The sequence below is a fragment of the Maniola jurtina genome, chromosome 10 (genome assembly GCF_905333055.1).
Source record: "Maniola jurtina chromosome 10, ilManJurt1.1, whole genome shotgun sequence".
NCBI lineage: Eukaryota > Metazoa > Arthropoda > Insecta > Lepidoptera > Nymphalidae > Maniola > Maniola jurtina.
Genome location: NC_060038.1, coordinates 786,745 through 811,574, shown reverse-complemented (window position 1 = coordinate 811,574; position 24,830 = coordinate 786,745). Strand labels below are relative to the sequence as shown.

General features: G+C 38.5%; 2 protein-coding genes across 4 annotated transcripts; one reads left to right on the top strand and one right to left on the bottom strand.

Annotated features, from left to right (window-relative positions):
• Nucleotides 1-210: 210 nt before the first annotated feature.
• Nucleotides 211-5,857, bottom strand: LOC123868930 (phenylalanine--tRNA ligase alpha subunit). Its single transcript, XM_045911616.1, has 6 exons — nt 5,492-5,857; nt 4,703-5,057; nt 3,372-3,649; nt 2,626-2,766; nt 1,662-1,869; nt 211-454 (listed from the first exon to the last, which is right to left on the bottom strand). Exons 1-6 carry the CDS (start codon nt 5,762-5,764, stop codon nt 234-236), a joined length of 1,476 nt encoding a protein of 491 aa, XP_045767572.1. The 5' UTR covers nt 5,765-5,857; the 3' UTR covers nt 211-233.
• A 610-nt stretch (nt 5,858-6,467) lies between these two features.
• Nucleotides 6,468-22,994, top strand: LOC123868932 (saccharopine dehydrogenase-like oxidoreductase). 3 transcript variants are annotated; one of them, XM_045911621.1, is made up of 9 exons: nt 6,468-6,719; nt 10,807-10,975; nt 15,612-15,799; nt 16,365-16,494; nt 17,066-17,168; nt 18,535-18,621; nt 19,101-19,485; nt 20,530-20,624; nt 22,231-22,993. In XM_045911621.1, the coding sequence occupies exons 2-9, from the start codon at nt 10,807-10,809 to the stop codon at nt 22,328-22,330; spliced, it is 1,257 nt and encodes a 418-aa protein (XP_045767577.1). In that variant the 5' UTR covers nt 6,468-6,719; the 3' UTR covers nt 22,331-22,993. The 3 variants fall into 3 exon arrangements, with proteins under 3 accessions (XP_045767577.1, XP_045767578.1, XP_045767579.1); XM_045911622.1 differs by lacking the exon at nt 6,468-6,719 and adding an exon at nt 10,160-10,282 and having other exon boundaries at nt 22,231-22,994; XM_045911623.1 differs by lacking the exon at nt 6,468-6,719 and adding an exon at nt 10,654-10,672 and having other exon boundaries at nt 22,231-22,994.
• The last annotated feature ends 1,836 nt before the right edge of the window (nt 22,995-24,830 follow it).

Genomic DNA, 24,830 nt, shown 5'->3' with positions numbered 1-24,830 from the left:
ATTACCTATGTCGTTTTATTTAAAAACCTTGTTTTAACAATTACTTATTATGTGCCACCTGTCAACGTGCACCGGTCACCCAGGTGGTGAGGATGAAATTGTTTACGGTGGCGTGCGGTGGCGGTTGTAGAAAAAGGAGGGTGGAATAAGGTCGAACTCCTCAGAACATTCAACAAAAGTGATTATATTACATATAATAAAACACAAAAGTAATTTAAACAATATATTAGCAATCACTTATCAAGCCTACATATCGGGTTGTCCTGCACCATCTGCAAGTCGACCTTGGGTCCCACGAGGTCGCGGATGTTGTTCAGGCCGTACTTGATCATCGTGGGCCTCTCCAGCGAGAGTCCCCACGCTATGACCGAGACGTCTTCCGGTAAGCCCATCGGAAGCAGCATCTCTGGCCGGAAGACCCCGGAGTTTCCGATCTCGATCCATTTCCCGAGACCTGCAATAGAAATAGAAAGGTTTTTTGTTCAAATTAACTTTTACAATTAGTGCTTTTGAATGATTTTATTTTATTTGGTTTAGAACTTTTAGTTTATCGTGCAGTGAAGCTACCATTGATTCGGAATGTCTGCACTACCAAGAAGAACCAGCAAGAAATTTGGCAGTTCGATACTCTTTTCAAATACTCAATTTTCACCCAAAATCCCAATCACTGGTGAAAAGCGCCTGTTTGCGACTATGTGTTATGTTTTCAGTCTTTATAAGTGATAAAACTTACATTCAATTTATATTATTGTTTCTTAACCTATGAAAGATACTGATTTATCCCACATCCATCCTTCCTCCTAAACTCGAAAGAAACTAATTTATAGCCATTGCTAATCTTTGTGTTTTCTCAAATATCAAATTTTTAGAAATAACACGTAGTTGCAAACAGGCGAAATTTTTTTTTTTTTTTTTTTTTTTTTTTTTTTTTTTTTTTTTTTTTTTTTTTTTTTTTTTTTTTTTTTTTTTTTTTTTTTTTTTGAAAATGAAATGAAAATTTATTTCACAAATTTAGATATACGCATTTCATGGAGTCCTGGCCCCTAAACTAGGACAGCCCGTATTATAGGGGCCAGTGCCTTCCCATACAATGTTTATAATTAATTGAAATAAATCTAATTATACGTTAAAAATACAAATATAAATTGTTATGTAAAGGTTGATGTGTGTGTGTGTGTGTGTGTGTGTGTGTGTGTGTGTGTGTGTGTGTGTGTTTGTGTGTGAGAGTGTGTGTGTGTGTGTGTGTGTGTGTATGTGTGTATGTGTGTGTGTGTGTGTGTGTATGTGTGTGTGTGTGTGTGTGTGTGTGTGTGTATGTGTGTGCGTATATGTCTATGATTTTGATCAGATTATATTTTGCGCAATGTATGTATTTAGTAGTTTTTCTGTTTCCTCGTAATTATATTTAGTTAGGTAGTTTTTTAGGCATTTTTTAAGACCATGTTTATTTAAATGGGTGATTTAAATGGTTTATTTAAATATAACTATGTATTCCATTTTGTTTAATGACACGGTTTTGGAAAGGTCTTTTGTCCAGCAGTGGGCGCATACAAGCTGATGGAATGGAATGGAATTCCATTTTGATCGCGCGCTTACTAAAGTGCGCCAGCCGCCAGGGTTTTGCACCATGGGTTAGGACTCCCCCGATTGTTGCTACGTACCTTCATGGAAAGCGAAGATCTCCATACTGGGTTCAGTGTAAGGGTTGTACGCGGGCTTGAACTGCAGGCGCTGGAAGCCGAGGCGCGCGAAGAACGCGTCGAGAATGCTGATGAGGTCGGCCAGGCCCAGCCCGCGCCCCGCCACCACGCCCTCCACCTGGTGGAACTCCGCCAGGTGGGTGGCGTCCAGGGTCTCGTTGCGGAATACCTGGAAAATACGGGTAAATACATGACATACAGGAAATTAAAGTTTGGTGTATGGGAGCGGTGTCCGTGTACTCGACCGTAGCAATAGGGTTTTTCTCCAAGCGGTGTTGTGCTCGGGGCGCCAGCTGAGACGACGGTTGTATCATGAAACTTCTATATATAGAGCAGATTTCAGGAAAATATGTTAGTGCGATTCAGATTCGCGTGTTCTTCTTATGTACTTCAGCTTTTAAGGTACTCTTGCTGCCATCTAGTGAAAGACTCTTGAGTTGCGTCCTGCTTAGGTTCGTATCGATGTCTTTGTACAAGTGAGACGCGCCCTCTTCTTGGAATTGTGGCAACCGCCACAGTGTCTATGACGGGGGCACATACCTCAAGAAACCAATAGAAGTTGGAGCCCCAAAGCAACGTTGGCAGACCCCCACTCCGATATACATATTTCGGAGAGTGTGCTAAGGAACTATTCGACCTGGTCTCCCCTCACCATTTTTCTATCGAACCGCGAGGCATCGCCAAGTTCGAAACGCTCAAAAACAACTCTTGCACACGTCCACATTATGTTCTTATGATGAGTGTTGTTTGCAAGGTTTGTGCGCGTGCACAGTTGTGGATCCACCTTTATAAGTTTAACTGTTCTTTCTGTCCATGAAACGAATTCAAACGAATGGACTATGGAGTGATTTAAATGTCGTTTTATTAAGACGCGCGTAGTTCTCTTCTCACCTGCCAAAAAGATTGAATGAGCTAGGTATATTACCTTATCAATGCTGAAGTACTTCTGTGGAGTGAACTGGGCTTGCTGCGCGAGTGCGTACAGCATCCGCGCGCTCACGGCCGTCGTGTGTGTGCGCAGCAAGTTCTTCTGCGCTTCCTCGATCTTCCAGCAGTAGCCGTAGCCCTGTCACACCAGTCATCTTATTTCTTAAAAGCGGTAAACAGAAAAAAGAACTTTTGATGCTAACCGCTTTTTAGAAATAATACAGCTGTATGATGGATATGACATACAAAAATATAAAGAGAAAGAAATTGGACAGTTAATGAGTAAGAGAGAGCGCGCACTGCGGTGCGGTGAATTGCGGTGCATCTTAAAATCCGTAAAGAATTTAAATCGATCAAAATTCCGCGCGCAATTAATTCCGCGCTTTTACGTAGTTTTATAATAGTTCACAGATATTGCGGGGGAAAAACGTACCGATATTTGACGAGTGCGCTAGCTCTAAGTATAGTATGAAGCTAAAAGTTAGTATCCATCTTAACACATCACCAGCCCACACACTCACTCACGTCACTAAACACCAGTTTCTTCTGCGCTTCCTCAACCTTACAACAGTATCCATATCCCTGTGACACAGTGTAGGCTTCGTGACGTCATAAGTCATCACTAATTCAACATGGTGGACATGACATACAAAGATTAGGTAGAGAAAAACTTTAGCAAATAAAAATCGTAAGGTTAGTATCAAATCAAATGACCGGCAATGATGAATTGATGATGAAACTTACCTGTGACCCATAACCTCCTTCACTGTGGACCTTCTTAACCCTTTCCAAGTAGTCCATAGGGAAGTCAGTGGATACAGCAGGGGAGGATATAAAGAAGGTGTCGTGGGCGTCGCGCGCCGGGTGCTGTTGCGGCTGGAACAGGGCGTCGAAGTTCCAGAACGAGCTCTCCACATACTGGTTTGTGGGCATCTCCGTGAAACCCATCTCTAGGAAGATCTCACGGAACTCTGAACGCACTTTGAGGAGTGGGTGCAAGTGTCCACATTCTGGGGGTTGACCTGTGTTGAAAGAAGATGGTTATTTACAATTGGACAGGCAACCAGGCAGGGCTTACTTGATCATGTGACCCGAGGGGGTCATTAATATTATGAACCATTGAAAAGAGCAACCGCCGAGTTTCTTGCTGTTTCTTCTCGGTAGGAACGGCATTCCGAACCAGTGGTAAATTATATTGACGATTCAAAAGAACTTGTAAAAGTTTACTTGAATCAAAATAATATATTCTATTCTATCCTCAGCAATGAAGAATAGTTACTTGGAGGAGATTTACAATAAATATTTTTGGCCCATAAAGATGTTTATTTTAAGAAAGTCATAGACTTGAATAAATTGTAGATTAATTTATTATCTCCAACAATTCTAAAGGTACTGATAACCTTTGAAAAAGTGCAAAAGTGTTATCTTATTCTTATGTGTGTTTTGCACATTTTTTAAATAAATGCTGACAATGTCACTTGTGTACTTATTTGATAATGTAATTTTAAATTTGCACACCATGGTATGGCAGATTGTGGCTTGTGGCAGAAAATTGTAATCAACAACTCATTTAACTATTTTTAAAGCAAATAAATAATTTGATTTGGTTTGATATGTACAATAATTTTTTTATTAAACTAAACTTACATTTTAGATTAGCCTTAACAGTCAAATATCCCTAAGCAAAAATAAGCAAAAATTATATATGTGAAAATAATTCCAAATCAAAATCTGTGTTTTGATGCAAAATCCACCTTGCTATAGCTGCTATAGCAAGGTGGAAAAGGAGGTATTACATTGACAACTTTCAATTAAAATTTCCTAAAATGGTGAAAAGATCCACCAGAAGAGATTGCAGTCAATGACTAACTTGTAAAGTGGCTTGATTATGGTATAAAACTACAGCTACAGTTTGATACACTGTTGCAACAAGAATACCACAAATTCAGCCAATCACAACATAATGATTGATGCAGGTTTTCCGAAATCAACCTACTGGCATAAAAAATATTACTGATTTATTTTACATTGCAGACTTACCCATAAAAGAAAGAAAAAGTTGAAAACCATTTTACCTAGTGCATCAAAGTTATATTGTTTGAACTGCAACTGCTTCCAAGACCCTGTCAACAGCATTTCAGTTGTCAAGTCTGTTTCTAGCTTCCTAATTGATGTTGCAAACTGCGGTCCTTTTGTTAACACAAAACTTTTTACTGTGATTTCTTGTAGAAGTTTTCGTTTCTTGTAATCACTTCTCACTTTATCTGGTAATGTGTCTATACCCTTTTTAATCTCATTGAGGTGGTCTTGCACTGCATCCGTGATTGTTTCTGTTTTCCGTTTCACTAATGGTGCCCCACTGGATTTGTCAATAGCTATCCATCCTAATGACATGGCTTTGCTAAACCCTAATTTTGCATTGGGTACAGTCTGAAAATAATTTAATTCAAATTTCAAATTCAAAAAATTTCTCCAAATTGAGTTTTGCATCTCATTGCACACTTTTTGATTGTCAATTGTGGAATTTGTAAGAGAAAGATGTAATGGTGATAATTCATTATGTAAACTTAAAATTAAAGCAGCGAGGGTACTAAACGCACCCACCAAACGTTTGAGAAGAACCCACAACAAATTCATCATCCATTGTTAGTGTAGGATCTCTAATCTTGGGCACTTTTGAAAGACCATCCATTGAAGTTTTTAATTTAATTTTAAGGCTACTGCCTTAATGTTAATTGAGCGGCAATGTATGCCTATTGTCATACATTTCTGCTTAAATTTTTTAATTACTTTATAAATCAACTTATTCGAGTTTTGACTACAGAAAGTTTTGTAAGAAGTTGGAATACCTATGTTGTTTATACCTTCATAACTTCAGCTTGTGAGATCCCAGCGTCAGGAATGCTTCGATATAACACAGCTTCATGACTGCCCATCTCAGCAACTAACTTCCCTTCATCAGTTAACTCCCATTTAGTACTTTTTACACCTTCCGAAATAACCATCTCAAGTGCTTCCAAACTTTTCACAGCACCCACCACTTTTTGGTGATCTTCGTTAAATTCACTAGCTAAATTTAGAGTGTCCACCTTATCAAATGCATCTAAGTATTTTAGAATCCTTTCATTTAACTCCATTTTTATTTATTATGATTTTTTCTTCCAATTTCTTAACTATTTTTAGGTTATCACCACTTTCACTTCACAATTCACATCAATTCACATCTGTGAATGACATTGGCGTTGACATTTTGACACGACTATGAAACGTCAACATGTCAACTTGACCATAAATAACACCGTTTTATATTAGGATCTGCTTACACTAGCAACATGGTGAAGATCTGAACTTAAGACATCGTACTCTATGATCTAAACTAAACAAAACCGATCCACGTCAATGAAGATAATTCACTCCATGCTCGCAACGCTTTTCATACAAAAAGGTTGTTAGTTTGGTTCTCATTTGAATATTAAATTAGAAATGCGAAAGTGTGTCTGTCTGCTACGTTTTTACAGCCCATCCCTATAACCTATTACCTCGAAGATGGACAAAAGAATGGACAAGAGATACTTTTTGCCCCGGAAAATAGAAACGTTTAGTCGGGAGAAACGTTTCATGGGTAAAATTGATATAAAAATAGCCTGCATCTTGGAGATGGGCATAGACTATTTTTATTTCAAAAAATCAGAATTTTCGTGGAAATTTCGAAAAGCATGTAAATCCACGCAGACAAAGTTGCGGGCCTTGTCTACTATAAAATAAATAGCTTGTGTTGATAGTGCATCTAAAGCCTACAAAGCTTAGTTTATTTTAATCTGTGATAATACCATTGGCGCTTCATTGGCGTTGGATTGGCGCGTATTTTGTATTTTCGTCGCGTCGCACTGTGAAATTATCAATAAAATTCTATTACTCGCCGGCTGAATGTGCCCGTGTCTGTGAAATTGTGAATTACTGCATTGTATTGTGCTACGCCGGCCGGCTCTATCAGCCGTTAATACTTTACATTATAATCAGTATTACACACTGCGTTATCGTACATAGCGTACAAGATTATTTTTATTTCACTAGATGAATTAGCCTGGAAATGTGAGTATAATGTTTTCAGTAAAATACGTTGTCACAAACATTGTCAGTGCATTCCGTTCCTGAAATTACGTTTAACTCTCTTAACTACAGTAAATTGAGTTAGATCAGGAAGTAGGGTTTAATATTATCAGTATTTTGCTACGTACTGCGGTACATGTATTGATCTATTTTCCTTTCCTTGTTACATGACATCCTTTCAGTATTTTTTTAAATGATTCATCGATTCAATGTGCTATTGTACTACCATTAGTGGTCATTAGATTTCCCGTCATGTCCTATTTTTAACCCCCGACCCAAAAAGAGGGGTGTTATAAGTTTGACGTGTGTATCTGTGTATCTGTGTATCTGTGTATCTGTGTATCTGTGTATCTGTCTGTGGCATCGTAGCGCCTAAACGAATGAACCGATTTTAATTTTGTTTTTTTTGTTTGAAAGGTGGCTTGATCGAGAGTGTTCTTAGCTATAATCTAAAAAAATTGGTTCAGCGGTTTAAGAGTTATCAGCTCTTTTCTAGTTTTCTTGTAGAAAAGAAGGTTAGATAACCGTTAGGTTTTTAATATTATGTCAACAGACAAATGTCAAGCTGTCAAGATGGACGTTGCCTAAATACATAATTATTTATTTGAAAGTGATGTTTTGGAAAACTCAAATACTTTGGATCGTCGGGGGTGTTATAAATTTTTAATTTACACTTGTATATTAATCCATTTAAACCATTCAATAAAATCAGATTATCAATATACCAAATCTGAGATACCAAGATTAAAAAGGGTATAAGTAGGTACCTACCTATTTACTTATCAATTAGTACATTATTTATGTATAGTGAACCCGAACCAGAACGTTTTTAAATGGGACTCTGCTACTTTTTAGGGTTCCGTACCTCAAAAGGAAAAACGGAACCCTTATAGGATCACTTCGTTGTCTGTCTGTCTGTCTGTCTGTCAGTCCGTCGTGTTGTCAAGAAACCTATAGGGTAGGTACTTCCCGTTCACCTATAATCATGAAATTTGGTAGGTAGGTTGGTCTTATAGCACAAGTAAAGGAATAAATCTGAAAACCACGAGTTTGTGGTAACATCATTAAAAAAAATAATTAAAACGTATTTCAATTTTCAAAGTAAGATGTACCAAGAGGGGTATCATATGAAAGGGCTTTACCTGAACATTCCAAAACAGATTTTTATTTATTTTTATGTATTATAGTTTTTGATTTATCGTGCAAAATGTTGGAAAAATACCTGAGTACGGAACCCTCAGTGCGCGAGTCTGACTCGCACTTGGCCGGTTTTTTCATTTTCTCATACAGACTTGGCATTTGAAATCCATATTCATTATCCATACTTATAATATTATAAATGTAAAAGTGTGTCTGTCTGTCTGCTATATTTTCACAGCTCACCGCGGAACCAATTTTAATGAAATTTGGTACTGACGTGGGATACTTCCTAGGGAATAACATAGGCTACCTTTTTATCCCGGAAAATCAAAGAGTTCCTACGGGGTTTCAAAAAACCGAAATCCACGCGGGCGAAGCCGCGGGCATCCTCTAGTGAAATATAAAGTAGACTCCATAAGTTAGAATAGTCCATACTCCATAGTAGGGGGATTGGAGAACAAATCCCTTTCTAGGGTCATAATATGGGGAATCTTTTTTATGGGACCACGGCCGAAACCTCCGACTAAGCCAGAGACAAAATTAGAAATTTTCAAATAAATAACCCCTTTTGATAATAGTTGATCCAGGACCTCCCAAAGCTCCTAATATTATTGTAAATTGAACAATTGAAAAGAGCAACCGCCGAGTTTCTTGCTGGTTCTTCTCGGTAGGAACGGCATTCCGAACCAGTGGTAAATTATTTGATGATTCAAAAGCACTTGTAAAAGTTTATTTGAATAAAAATCTATTCTATTCTATTCTATTCTCCCACAGGGCCCAACACTGCGCTGCATTTTGCATAGTTTGCAGATGGTAGTTTGTGTATATTGCGCAGTGTTAAGGGTGGTAAAGTTTTAATTTAATTATTTTGCCTCGCCCACGTAGGACTTGCGGCACCTACGCTGCGCTGCCCGTCCGCTTCGTTTAACTCTGCCCACAAAAATTAATGTTGAGGTATAAACAAATCTCTTTAGTTTCTTAACTGTTCTATATAATTCTTAACCATATATCAATACTAATATTATAAATGTGAAAGTGTGTCTGTCTGTCTGTCTGTGTGCTAGCTTTTCACGCCCCAACAGTTTGACCGATTTTCATGTTTGGCACACAATTAGCTTATGATACTCAAGTCGGTTCGTCTTAGTGGCTCCAGTGTCACTAGGTACATTCAATGCTTAAAAACAAAATGGCGGGCTTTAGGCACCCTAATGTGCAGGCTGAAAAATATGCAGTGCAAATCTGCAGTCAGGGTTTTTTTGAAAACTTTTTAAACCGAAACTAACGCGTACAAAGTTACCGGCTCTTGCGGCTCTATTGGATATTGCGCCTCCTGACTTATCGGCTCTTTCAGATCGTCTTTTCTTATGCGGTCACACAGCCTATTTCGTGCAGTAAATAGTGACGTATATCTTGCCCCATCTGTTCCTTCCACGATCGATTGAACTTAAGTGCCTGAGCGCTATCTCAATACTGGAACACCTGATCTCTTATTCACAGCTAATACACTTACGAGAAGATCTTAGAAAAGCTTTACTTTTTAACCCCCGACCCAAAAAGAGGGGTGTTATAAGTTTGACGTGTGTATCTGTGTATCTGTGTGTCTGTGTATCTGTGTATCTGTGTATCTGTGTGTCTGTGTATCTGTGTATCTGTCTGTGGCATCGTAGCGCCTAAACGAATGAACCGATTTTAATTTAGTTTTTTTTGTTGGAAAGGTGGCTTGATCGAGAGTGTTCTTAGCTATAATCTAAAAAAATTGGTTCAGCCGTTTAAGAGTTATCAGCTCTTTTCTAGTTTTCTTGTAGAAAAGAAGGTTAGATAACCGTTAGTTTCATAATATTATGTCAATAGACAAATGTCAAGCTGTCAAGATGGACGTTGCCTAAATACATAATTATTTATTTTGAAAATGATGTTTTGGAAAACTCAAATACTTTGTATCGTCGGGGGTGTTATAAATTTTTAATTTACACTTGTTATTAGCACTGAAGGTTGCGAAATCAAAATATACAACTTACATTACCACCCATACATTTTTAAATTTACTCAATTTTACCCTCAGTTTTTCCTAAAGTAAAATTTACCGTTGTCCTTTCCCAGGATATAGGAGCTCTTTCTGCAGTGCCTTTATCTGTTTAGCAATTATACCGCAAAGAACAATTTAATAAACTAATGTTCCAACAAAGACAGATAGGTATTACCTAAGTACCTACATACTTTTCAATTTTAAAATATTACGAGTAGGCAGGGTAGTTACCTAACCATAAAAATTTTAAAGTGTTATTTCTTGTATGATGGTACGGAATCCTTCCTGTGCGAGTTCGACACGCAGTGACCTATTTTATTTTACGATTTCACAATAATGTTTGCCCCAGTTATAAAGTGGACCTGTAAACTACGATGAGGTAATTTTGAAATCAATCGGTCACTTCAGGCGAATTTATTTACATTGAATGTAGTGTGATTTCGTAATTACCTTCTTATAGGTAGGTAGGTATATTAATTAGCTAACTCGGTTATTTGTGATGACTTGCAACCTCATTTATCGACATAATATGAGTATTTACATACGTAAACATCCATACTTTATATTATAAATTCAAAAGTGTGTCCGTCTGTCTGTCTGCTAGCTTTTCACGGCCCAATGGTTAAACCGATTTTGATGAAATTTGGTACAGAGAACTTACCGCATTTTACCTATCCTTACAAAAAACACTATGGCATTCATATAAAAGGGTCACGATCACAGCAAAGAGGAATACGTTGCACTAGGTAGCATTGTACCATTGCCACGGGTGTTTTTTTTTCTGCTTCCGCTTTTGTCTGCTTTCCGAACCAATAGTAGTCTTAACATATTATCATTTGGCACAGGCAATCAAGTCAAATATATACCTAAATTAGTTTGATTTATTTATAACTTGAATTCCAGATGTCTCGGCTAAGCATAGTGATATTCGGCGCAACGGGCTTCACGGGCAAGCACGCCGTCAAGGAGCTAGCACGTGTGGGCAAGACTGACGCCACTCTCACGTGGGGTATCGCGGGACGGTCCAAAGACAGGCTGCAGAAGATTCTAGACGAAACCTCGAAAACTACTGGTAAGTAATTGAGAGTTCCGGAACGATGCCGTGTAGAAACCAAGGGAGCATGGGTTTATTGATAACTGACATACCCCTACCAGGTTACCTTCTTCCATCTTTATACTGCCTCATCACTTATCACCAGGTGAGATTGCAGTCAAGGGTTAACTACTATTTGAATAAAAAGAAAAAAGTTCTGTACTATTAGTATTAAGAATATTAGTTTTGTAGCAAACTCAGCTAAGTAGCCATTCCAATTTATCAGCTTTTGCACTAAATTATTAACACGTCCGGTTATTTATTTTCGACATAAGTTATTTCCTCGCCTAGTTCCAATTGACGTAGTCAAATATTATGTGTTTTACATTGTCGGTTTCCTCGCAGTACGTGCACGTAGCATCGTGTCGTTTTTAATACAAGCAAGGAAACCCATAAATACTCCATCTCCTGAAAAGCAATGCGTCAGACGCATTAAGTCAATCGCCCATCATTCAAGGATTTGATTTGATCCACCTCTAAGTTATGTGCGTTTTTTTAACTGTTAAGACAAATATCGTGAAGAAAGCATGCTTTTTTATGCAAGTTAGCCCTCGACTGTAATCTCACCTGGTGGTAAGTGATGATGCAGTCTACGGTGGAAGCGGACTGACCTGGAAAGGGGGCAGTTTTTGTTAAACCCATACCCCTTTGGTTTCTACACGTCTTCGAACCGTAACGCTAAATTGCTTGGTGGCACAGCTTTGCTGGTACGGTGGTAACTAGCCACGGCCGAAGCCTTTCACCAGAACAGACCAGAGATTTAGAAATTATAACATTCCAAATCCCTACCTGGAATCGAACTCGGGACCTAATAAGACCACAGCGCTTACCACTGCGCCTGAGAGTTTTTCATTGTGAAGCCAGCAAATTCCTATTTGAGCGCGGTAGACTATGGCCAAACCCTTCGCATCCTGAGAGAAGACCCGTGCTCTGTAGTGAGCCGGCGATGGGTTAGTCATAATGATGATTAGTATTTGATTATTAATTATAATTTATTATATATAATGTTTTATTATATATTTATTAATTTATTATATATTATATATTAATTATAATGTATTAGTAATAATAATTGACTTAGCTGATCCTAGGCCAGGAATGTAAAGTATTGTTTACTATAAGTTGATTGCTGTTGGTATAACGATTAGATCACGCCTTACCACTCGCGCGTTGGACTTTACCTACTTAACTACCTATGCAAGTGTTTGCATTGTTACCTAAGAAGATAGCAACGTTTTTGCTTTACATCATCATTATCATCATCATTATCAACCAATAGGCATGCACTTTGAATTATGTAAGTAGATCTCTTGTATAGTGATTTACACACCACGGTCTTGCGCTGCATGATTTAAGGGACTGGGTACAGATAAGGGAAGAGGGAGATTTGTTAAGGGGGCGTGGAGCCTGCGAACTTAAAAGGTAAGTACACCACAAAACCGTTTCTGTCAATTGCTGAATGTTGAATGTCCTCCAACGATCGCTTCACTGCTCTCGATGTTTAACTTTACTTATTTTACTTTGCTTTACAATTACAAGAAAATTACAAGAAAATTCAAAAATGCTTAGTACTCAAATATGTGTATTAAGCATTTTTGAATTTTCTTTTTATCATCATCATTTCAACCCACTGTTGGTCCACTACTGAGCACGAGTCTCTTCTCAGAAAGAGAAGGTTTACCTTAGGGTTAGGTTTCACTAACTTAGGTGTAGGTATTATTATAAAAATGTGGTTAGTATAAAAATTAAAATTTCCAATCTTCGTAATCGCACTATGCGGAAAGTTCTGAGAAAAGATGCATGTTTCTAAATAAGCATATTATATCTAGTATAGGTAAGAATGGAAATCCGTCTGAAGCAAAATCAATATTTGTTCAGTGTTTTCTATTTTCGGCCCGTGAGTCGATCAGGTTGTTAAAGTAAATATGGAACGACCTCCAAACTTCTAAAGTAAGCTATACTGTGCCTGCTATGAGAGTATGAATGCAAGAGAAAAATCGAAGGTGAAGGAAAACATCGTGAGGAAACCCCCATGCCTGAGCGTTCTCCACAATAGGTACCTAGTCTAAAAGCTTTGTGAAGCCTGCCAATCCGCTGCACTGGGCCAGCGTGGCAGACTATGGCCTAAATCTTTATTGGTTGGATAGCGATGAGTTGATCATGATGAATAAATAGTAAATAGGTACCTTATAGGGAAGGAATGAAATGTATGTATATGTTTATGGTAGGTAAAATATATTATGTATGTTGTTAATTGTTATGAATGGGTAAAAGTTTACTTTTTACCAAGCTATATTAAACTGATCGCCATCGATTTGCTGTTACTCGTTGAGGAGTTCCGTCCTCCAGCTCCGAAATTATGCATCAGATCTTCAAAGATAATACAACCTTTGTACGAAAAAAAGGATTGTGAAAATTTGTTAAGAGTTATGGAGTTGACCGAGTTGTGAATAAATGCCTGACTGAATGATTTATTTATTCAATATTAGGCAGGTAGGTACAAAATTATGTTTAAACTAGCTGATGCCCGCAGCTTCGCCCGCGTGGATTTAGGGTCTGAAATCCCGTGGGAAAGTTGTCACAAAGTTCCTCTATCGATTAAAAAAAAAATTACGCAAATCGGTTCAGAAATCTCGGAGATTTCGGTGTACATAGGAAGAAAAACACAACTCCCTTTTTGAAAGTCGGTTAAAAAAGTAGCCTATTTTACTCCCTGATCAATCCTCTACTTGTCTGTGAAAACCCCGTCAAAATCGGTCCAGCCGTTCCGAAGATTAGCCTTTTCAAACAGACAGACAGACAGACAGACAGACAGACAGACATACAGACAGACAAAAATTTTAAAAACGTGTGATTCAGTGTTGGTATCGTTCAAATAACCATTTGAGCTTAATATGAGGTAGTTATTTCGAAATTACAGACAGACACTCCAATTTTATTTATTAGTATAGATAATGTCTGATGACACAGATGATGTCTGATGGCACAGATGACGTCTGATGACACAGATGATGTCTGATGACACAGATGATGTCTGACGATGTACATACTCAATTATAGAGTAACATGGTTAAAAATTATTATCATTCCCTATCCCGAACGTTTTCTATTGTTTTTCGGGATAAAATCTGTCCTATATCCTGAATATTATTAACCAGGAAGTAGGTAGTTTCAGCGTGAAGCCGTGAAACGTGCACAGACAGACAGACTAAAATTTTAAAGATCTTTAAGGTTAATAATACTCAAGAGTATCTATACTATTTCGGGCTCTAGGACCTAGGGTGTACCTATCGATAAATGCTACTATTAAAATTTTCAAGTGATTATACGAGCATCTCCTACTTTACATTCCTTGTTATTTTTGGCATTGAATTTTGGTTGGTCTGTTTTTAAAGAGTTGCGGATGTCTATAAATATGGAATGAAAAATATTGAGTATTGACTAAGCCAAGATTATTGTCATCGTCATCCTGTCCACTGTTGGACATAGGCCTTACCACACCCCACCAACTCTGGTCCACGGTCTTCCTCATCAAGCCACTTCTCGGCAGGCTCTTTATATCGTCGGTCGATCATGTTGACTTTGACTATTGCCATTGACTTTGTGCTGACATTGACTAGATAAAGCAGGTAACTATAATCTGCAAGTTGATAAGAATGAACCATTCATTGACCTTTAGCACTTAGCAACTAGCAATTTAGCGTTAGGTACCTATATTTAATGGCAGTGATACTGCCTTACCCAGAATTACGTTGTTTTCTGTTCATCTATGAGATGGAAACTTAGATAAATTCTTTATTGCCAAGTAAAAAATAAAATACCCAAAGGCGGTCTTATCACTAAAAGTGATCTCCTCCGAGCAACGCATTTTAAACCCACTATATTTTTTGGCCCGACACAAAGACAGAAGTGTTGTAAGTATCTGTATATTATGTGTATATGTAGCAACGGATGGACCGATTTGAATGGGTTTCTTTTATTCGAAAGCCTATTCAGTTGATATAGTTCTTAGCTATGTTTGATGAAAACTTGCTCAACCGTTAGAAGAGTATTGAGCTGTTTTCTCCTGTAATCCTGCAATAAAACTTGCTGGCATCAAGTGATGATGTTACCCTAAGGTTGAGCGCGCTTGCCTAGAAAATGTTTATTTCATCTTCCTGTACAGGACGTTTATTAGAATGCTTGTGCTAGCAAAGTCCTATTATTATATATTATTATACCACCTAAACTCAATCCAATAACAATAATCATTTGGCTTACACTTGTAGTTTTAGTGATTTAGTATGTTTCAAACCCGCAATGTATAGCGTGCAAACTCAGGACTGCCCCACCTACGACGCAGCATGGCTTATCTGTGCAACATTCGTTGATCTCTAGTGTCAGTCAGATGTTTTATATGCAATAGGTACATTTCATTTTAGAAAATACTATCATCTGTCTTCGTTTTTGCTAGTATTCTACTTTCACCGTGTATTAGTAGTGTGGGGAAAACTGAAGTTGGAAATGGAAAATGGGCTTCGTATTTTTCAGCGTTGAAGATTTTACGCTTTAGAAAAGTACAGAAAAGAGAAAGTATTCAAATTGTAATGCTCAAAATAGTACATTCAATTCACAGGTGATGACTTATCATCGGTCAAGATCATAATAGCCGACGTTGGGGACGAGAAGTCGCTGAAGGAGATGTGCGCGCAAGCCAACGTGCTGGTGAACTGCTGCGGCCCCTACCGGCACTACGGCGAGCCGGTGGTCAGAGCCGCTATAGACGCCAAGACGCATTACGTGGACGTCAGTGGAGAGCCGCAGGTAATACATGTGACACTGGTTGTGTGCACAATACAATAAGTAATCATATATTTTTTAACAATATTAACCACGCTAATCATGACTAAGACTCCCCTTTCCCCTCCAATTAAGCGTAAAGCTTGTGCTAAGAGTAGGTACGACAATAGTGCAGCGGGTGAGGTTTGAACCGCCGACCTTTCGGAATTCAGTCCGCTCCTCAACCGTTGAGCTATCGAGGCTCTAAAATTATGTAGTTACGAGTAGGTACTTATACGTAATTACTTACATACTGGAAATAATTTAATTTACAATTACTATGTTGTTCTTCGAAAAGAAAAACTTCTATGATTAATGATAGTAAAAACTTTGAGTGAAGTACCTATTATTATTAAAACAAAATTGTAAATAATTGTAATGCTATGCAAGTACCTAAGTATAGTAAAATAAAACTATAAATTGGATTGTGACTGTGGACCGACAGCGAATTGTCTTATCTACAATTAATAAATAAGATTAGGAAAGTCAAAGACACGCGAATTGCTTTCTCATCCGATCGAGTCGAGTTAATGTTGCATGATTGTTGCAGTTCATAGAAACAATGCAACTGGAGTATGACGCGATGGCACGCGACGCGGGCATCTTCATCATCAGCGCGTGCGGCTTCGACAGCATCCCCAACGACATGGGCGTCATCTATCTCCAGCAGAATTTTGGAGGTTAGAGAAGAAATCAAAAGAAAGAAATATAAAACGTTTATTCTTGAAAATTGTGTCACACATTTCACAAGTTATGTCGAAGAGTTTGGTTATCCCAGTGCCTCTCACACTTGAGCATTATAAAGCCAAAAGGCCTCAAGCAGAAGAAGCACCGGAATAAACTGTGTTATGTGTGGCAAAACCCGAAAAAAGGTCCCAATTCACATAGTTAATGCTGAATGCCTTGCACCATACACAAAAGCATACTGTGCTGGTTTTCTGCGGGTAGGCACCCCGTGTGGTGGCGCCACGGAATTGTTCTATACACCCCGCATTATGTATCGTCGCGGCGGGGCGCAAGGTCTATCCTATCTGTCTGAAAAGTTAAAACAAAAACCTTCACCTATCCAATTTAAAAAAGAGCGTGAAAACAAGCGGGTCACCTCGTGTTAAGTGGTCGTGAATATTTCCAGCACCAGAGGCAACGCCAAAGCGTTGCCAGCCTTTAATGAATTTATATATATTATTATTATTTATATAATAAGCCCTGAATATTCCTATTGTCGAAGTGTTAACTACTAGCACATTGCAGGTATTCTAAACTCGGTAGAGTCATACTTGAGCACATCCGCTCCCAAGGGGAGTCGACAGGGAGGCGCTATCAACTACGGCACGTGGGAATCCCTCGTCTACGGGTGAGTATTTACCATTTACAGTTAGTCAGTAGACCCGGCTATCTTCCCAAAACACATGGTAGGTAACGGACAAGATGACACACCTCGGAATTCGTAATGTTTTCGACCGCAATTTGCGCTGCACTGCGTGACGCGACGCGACAGCAGCGCCTTGCTCCATATCTAAACATAATAAATCGAAAAGCTAACTTACTGACTGACTAACTGACTGATCTATCAATGCACAGCTCAAACTACTGGACGAATATGGCAAGCAAATAGCTAATATGACGAAGACATCCGCTAAGGAAGGATTTTTGAAAATTCAACCCCTAAGGGGATAAAATAGGGGTTTGTTTGTGTAGTCCACCCGGATGAAGTCGCAAGAATAAGCAAGTAAACTATATTTGCCGCGCCGCGTCGCGCAGCGCAGTTTAAGTACGGCCATTGAGTGAAATTTGATTTATCATCTTCATCATCATGATGATATCAACTGACGTCCACAGGTGGGCATAGGTCTCTTGGTGGGACTCCCATACACCACGGTCTTGCGTCGCCGCCGCCATCCAGCGGCTCCCGCATACTCGTTTGATGTCGTCTGTTCATGTAGTGGGGGTTTGCCAAGTTTTTGCAGAGAACATTTCAGCAGGCGTTTATTTTCTTATTCTTTTCTCTCGCAGTGAAAAAGTGTATTTGATTTTATTTTCATTTGGTACCTACTTGACTAAAGTTGGTATTTGTTGGCCTTGAGACCATTGATTTGCATGGTATTCGTGAATTTTAAGTAATTATGCGCATTCATTCTGAAATAACTACGGAAAAAATGCAAATTCAGACAAGTAGACTCTGAGACTGGACTAAGGACTTGAGTAGAAAAAAACGCCTTACATGCCTACAAAGAGTACTAATACTTGGTATACAAAAACAATTCGACTGACTGACTGACTCGTCAACGTCCAACCCAAACCTTTGGGAAAGAAAGAAAGAAGAAAGAAAAGTTTTTTATTTGACCATAATGAACCCTAAAACTAATTACATTAATCTATCCTTTTATAGAAAAATATATTATTATAGTAAAGAAAAAGTCATGTGTGATCAAACTGAGGTCTCCCACTCAGCATCATGCTTCAGCAAGCTGCAACGCTGGTTCTCAGTGGAAGTCTCTAAAAGAGTCAAGAGACCTATGTCCAGCAACGGACGTCTATAGATTGGTAATGATGATGATGATAATGATGACATTTTTACCAAGTGAAACCGCAGGCGATTGATATGCAAATATTACACAAACACCATATTGAGTTATGCATATGCAAACATGTAAATACTATAAGTATGTATATTATATTCATGCAATAGTATTTTATTTTAATCCAAAAATTGTTTTCAGATTGGCGCATTACAACGAATTGCCAGGTTTACGGAAGAAGTTATACCCGGAGCGACTGCCAACGTTCAAACCCAAGTTATTGCCCAGGTAAGAACGGGACAAGGGATCAGAGGTCAAGAGTTGACCTCACTCAGTGCTATGCGAAATAATGACAGGAAGTATTTTAATTTTCATTCAGTTACACGTCGACGAAGTATTAATATTAATACCTGCTTATAAATCCATATTATTCATACTAATATGTTATAAAACGTGAAATGGTATCACTCTGTCTGTCTGTTACATTTCCCCAGTTTTGACAAAAGTACAGAGATAGATAGCTTGCATCCCGGGGACGGACATAGGTTACTCTTCGTTATTAAATACATAATTAGCTTTTTCATCTGGATTTTACGATTGAAATTCTAAATTTTTCATTGCCTGAATGTTTTGTGATGCCTGATGAAATTTTCAGAGCAAACTGTTGGTTAGGATTTTCTTTCATGAGGTACATGAGGTTTTTATCTATAAGGTATTTGATTTATGTTGTTAGTTTCCGTCGATTATCTTGAATGTTTCTTGTTCAGGTCCGTCATCCACGCGCGAAAAGATGGGTGGTGCCTTCCATTCCCGGGCTCTGACGCCTCGGTGGTGTACCGCACGCAGCGACACCTGTATGAAACTGAGCACAAACGCCCGGTCCAAATCAAGACATACGTCAAATTCCCCACTCTCCTCACCTCCATATCCGTCGCATTTGCCACCATCGTTCTGTTTATCCTCACCAAAGTCAGTGTGACGAGGAATCTACTGCTGAAGTATCCCAGGTTCTTCTCATTGGGGCTGGTGGCTAGAGGGCCCAGTGAGGAGGTCACTAATAATACCCGGTTCAAGTTTGAGCTGTTTGGAGAGGGATGGGAGGCTGGCACTGATGTGGATTCTACGCCCCCTAATAAGAAGGTTAAAGCCCAGGTTAGTTATCTTATTATCTTAGTTATCGTTTTAGTATGGTCACCAAATCCATTGCGTTTTCAATTTTAATTACTTAGGTACTTCATTAGCGTGATATAATTTGCTAAAGCGCCATCTAGTATGTATTGGTTACTTCACTCACCTCCATATCCGTTACGTTTGCCACCGACTTACTGTTTAATTATTCTCCTCACCAAGAGAGTTACGTTAGGGCGACTGACCAGAGCCTGGTTGAGGAAGTAGAACTCCTTTTTAACCCCCGACCCAAAAAGAGGGGTGTTATAAGTTTGACGTGTGTATCTGTGTATCTGTGTGTCTGTGTATCTGTGTATCTGTCTGTGGCATCGTAGCGCCTAAACGAATGAACCGATTTTAATTTACTTTTTTTTGTTTGAAAGGTGGCTTGATCGAGAGTGTTCTTAGCTATAATCCAAAAAAATTGGTGCAGCCGTTTAAGAGTTATCAGCTCTTTTCTAGTTTTCTTGTAGAAAAGAAGGTTACATAACCGTTAGGTTCATAATATTATTATGTCAATTGACAAATGTCAAGCTGTCAAGATGGACGTTGCCTTGATACATAATTATTTATTTGAAAATGATGTTTTGGAAAACTCTGATACTTTGGATCGTAGGCGCGGAATAGTCCAAGAAAATCGGTTCAGCCGTTTGAAAGTTATCAGGTCTTTTCGGTCTTTTCTAGTTACTGTAACCTTCACTTGTCGGGGGTGTTATAAATTTTTAATTTACACTTGTTGGTTGTGAAATAGTTTAATTAGGTAGTGATTTACATAAAAATGGTATATTAAAATTAAAGATACACCCGTTCGCACCGACGCGATGCTAGACACGAAGACGGCGAGTATAGACTGCATTCAGTACCTATATGACGTTATTTGACTCTCGTCGGCACGTTTCACTGATGAAGGAAGTCATCCAGCGTAACGAGAGCAATAATATTATCTATTTCAATTTCGATTCAATTTGTGTTTACGCTATAGAAAGAGGCGTTTACTGTACTACATAATTAAGTATCCTGTGGGTGTAGGTGTCGGGCGTGAACCCCGGCTACGGCGCGACGGTGGTGGCTCTGCTGTACTCCGCGCTCACCATCCTCAGGGAACGAGACGCCATGCCCAAAGAGTAAGTTTACTTCACACATGCCGTGTCTTCTTAGGAGTTCTGTGCACATACCTACATACATTATTATTAGGACATATTCTCTTTACCCATTATCATACAATTTGACAACTGTCTCAACATTACGACAACCTCCCTGGGGCAATGGTGAGCTCTTATAAGCTCTTATAAGTCGGAGGTCCCAGGTCTCTTGTCTTGTCTGGTAGTAGGCTTTAGGCTTCGGCTGACTAGTTACCACATCACAGGCAAAGCCGTGCCCCAAGCGATTTAGCATTCCGGTACAATCTTTATCACTTACCACCAGGAGAGACCGCAGTTAAGGGCTGACTTGTTTTATAAGAGGATAAAAAAAATACTCCATATTAAGGATTTCAAAATTTCTTTAATTCTACACAAACAGTAAGTTTTAGGATCATAAAACTCGTAAGGAACTTCTAAGTTAGGCTTTAGGCTTCAGCTGACTAGTTACCACATCACAGGCAAAGCCGTGCCCCAAGCGATTTAGCATTCCGGTACAATCTTTATCACTTACCACCAGGAGAGACCGCAGTTAAGGGCTGACTTGTTTTATAAGAGGATAAAAAAAATACTCCATATTAAGGATTTCAAAATTTCTTTAATTCTACACAAACAGTAAGTTTTAGGATCATAAAACTCGTAAGGAACTTCTAAGTTAGGCTTTAAGCCGCATTTTCATTAGGGGACATTTGTTGCGCGACTCTGTCGCTCGACACGAAATTCACGTGTCCCGCGCGATGTCGCCCGACGTCGTCCGACGTCGCTTGGGACATTTACGTGTCGCGCAACTTGTCGCGAGTCGATGGTCTGCGAGCGTCGACGCGCGCGACCTTCGTGTCCCTCGACAATTGCCGGACAGGCTTTGAGTGGTGAGAACGTGTGTCGCTTTGTGTTCCACTGCACTGAACAACACTCCTTCCTCGGGCGACATACTGATCACGACTGGCCAATCAGAACGAGTCATATGTCGCGGGACATTGTCCCACAACTTTTACAGAGACAACTACGTGAATGTCGAGCGACAAGTATCTGCGACATGTCGCCTAGTGAAAATGCGCCTTTAGGCTTCAGCTGACTAGTTACCACATCACAGGCAAAGCCGTGCCCCAAGCGATTTAGCATTCCGGTACAATCTTTATCACTTACCACCAGGAGAGACCGCAGTTAAGGGCTGACTTGTTTTATAAGAGGATAAAAAAAATACTCCATATTAAGGATTTCAAAATTTCTTTAATTCTACACAAACAGTAAGTTTTAGGATCATAAAACTCGTAAGGAACTTCTAAGTTATCATGAGTTACGCGGTACTCTTATTTTGCAAACGAAATTCATCTTACAATTCGGTCTAATAAAGACGATGAATCGATAGAGAAGCATAATAGATTTAATCAATGAAAATTCGATTAATCAACGAATCATTCGATTAATCAATGAATCGTTCTATTGATCAACTAGGTCTATTAGTCAATTAATCATTCTATTAATCAACTAACCACTCAATCAATTAATGATTTCTTTTTGAAATATGGAACACTCCCACTTGTCTTATGTTCGTTATTTTGACTACAGAATTCTTTTGTTATAATTCCAGGAGCGGCGTGATGACCACAGGTGTCGCGTTCCGCAACACCAAGCTTATTCAGCACTTGTGCGAAAATAACCTCAAATTCGAGATTGTTAATAACAAATAAATTCCCGATACCTATAAAAATATTGTATAAAAATATATGAAAAACTTGATTGATACTTAAGTGCGCTTATAGTCATGAGTAGCCCTCGTTATCTCGTCATCTTGGAATTTGTGGTGTTTTGGAATTAAAATCTCTACTTACCCATATTTTCCACGATAATGGTAGGTCCCTACGTCACTCCCCATAGCTTTTTGGAAAAAGAAGAAGATAAGGACTGCAGTCGTACTTTTGACAGTTGACACAAAAAGTTAAAATGGCGCGTGAGAATTTATTTTGTACGCATTATATTATTCCCTGCAATGCCTCTAATCGTTTTTGGCAAATATGATTTGTTAATTGTCATATTTATTTAAATATTAAGTAAGTAATATTGTCGTAAAATTGTTTTCTTAAAGTTTATGAGTGTATTAGGTACTTAAAAAATTAAAAGTGTTATTAAAATTACACAGGAAGAGTTCCGTACGATCGTACGGAACTCTTCCTGTGTAATCCTGAGTCGCACTTGATCAGCTCTATTGTATTCATAATAAATAATTTTATTATTTTATCTATCACCAAAATTGTTAAACCAAAGGGCTTTTAAAATTAATCTGTCTATTTAATATTTTATTAGTAAAAATATGAATGCTATAACTATTAATTTATTTGAAAGGTTTTTACAAATAAAATGTATATAAAATACAGCATTTACCATTTTTATTCACATTAGAGCGGATATTATACCTGTAATTTGATTTTTTACAAATAAAATGGTTTGGTTTTTACAAATAAAATGTATATAAAATACAGCATTTACCATTTTTATTCACATTAGAGCGGATATTATACCTGTAATTTGATTTTTTATATTTTTACAAGTGTTACAAAATATTGAATTTAAAATAGCTATGTTTAAATTAAAAATAAATAAAGGAAATGCTTCGGTGTCGATGTCATAGTGGAACAAACATTGAGTGTGTTCTAAAAGATTGGGTAGTGTTGTGTGATAGTGGTATGTATAACTTGCTTTTCGCGATTATTTAGTAGTAGGCGGACGGCCGGGCGGGGCGGTGTGTATCGCATGCGGCATTGTACCATACAATTTTTCTGTTTTGGCGGATTATTGCAAATTAAGCTTGTGGTTGCTTGTAGGTATATTATTATGCACTTCCGCAAAGTAACGCCTGTTTCTATCCAACGTTCAAAATAGGTAGGTATATAATGTTAGACAATTACATAGGTCACATGCTATAATCACAGAATACGAGTAGGTTCCGATTCCACCTGAGCAGAGTAGAAAGAAGATGTGTTTCCAATCCAACCCATCAGATATTTAATAAATGACGTAATATTTTTTTCCACGTCATTTAAGAATTTTATGTTAGAAGTTTCCCAGAGGCATAAGATCTAAAATGAGGAGATCCGCAGAAGAACCAAGGTCACTGACATAGCCTACATTATAATATTTTATTTATTTATTATTATTGACATTAAAAAAATATACAGAGAGTTTTTGTTACATCCAGCGCCACAAAAACCACAGTGAAAAAAATAGCACGCGGAAATGGCAGTGGGAAGGCCATGCCTGTCGTAGAGCGATGGCCATTGGAGGAGTAGTGTGGGACGCTCTCCAGCACGATGGACTGACGATATAAAGCGGCTGGCGGGAAGTGGCTGGATGAGGAAGACTGAAGACCGGGTGTGGTGGCGCTCTTTAGGGAAGGCCTATGTCCAGCAGTGGATGTCCACAGGCTGATGATGATGAAGAATGTTGTTGTTCGATGAACAAATCAGCATCTCTCGCTCTGCTTAAGTCCTTACAGTCTTTACATTATGATCCGTTGGTACACTACCTACTCTTCGATTTTAGGGGGAAAAAGTAACCCATATCCGCATACGGGATGCATGCTGTCTCTGTACCAAATAAGTAGATGATGTTTGCGATTTCGTCCATGTGGAATTAGGTTTTTAAATATACTGTGGGAGCTCTTTGTTTTTCCAGGATAAAAATAGCCTATGTCTATGTACCAAAATGGTAACAAACGTCAAAAACGTTAATTTATGTAGTCAGACTTGGGTCTCGTAACTTTTATATTTTTAAATATTACCTCGCTATGCTCGGGATTCTATTTTTGAACCACTCGCTTCGCTCGGCTTCAATCTTTGAATCCTTCACTTGCTCGATATTCAATAAGCACTTGTGACAAAGAACAACTTAAGTACTAACTTCTAACTAGCGTACTTTAACTTTTTTTTGTCGTGAAGAAAATCCATCATGGATACCACCAGCCTCGGGGGAGCACAGGGGTTACGTCGGACTCCTACCGACTAAAATCCTCACGAAGTACCATCCCATCGCTGACGATGAAGAACAAGGGTGGGTAGGTACTTAACCTACCGTAACAAATAAACCTACCGTAACAAATTACTATTTTGTACGGTTTACTAAGTAGGTTTAACATGATGTATAATTGATGTAACATTTAAGAAAAGCGAGAACGAATCATTAGACAGAACACAC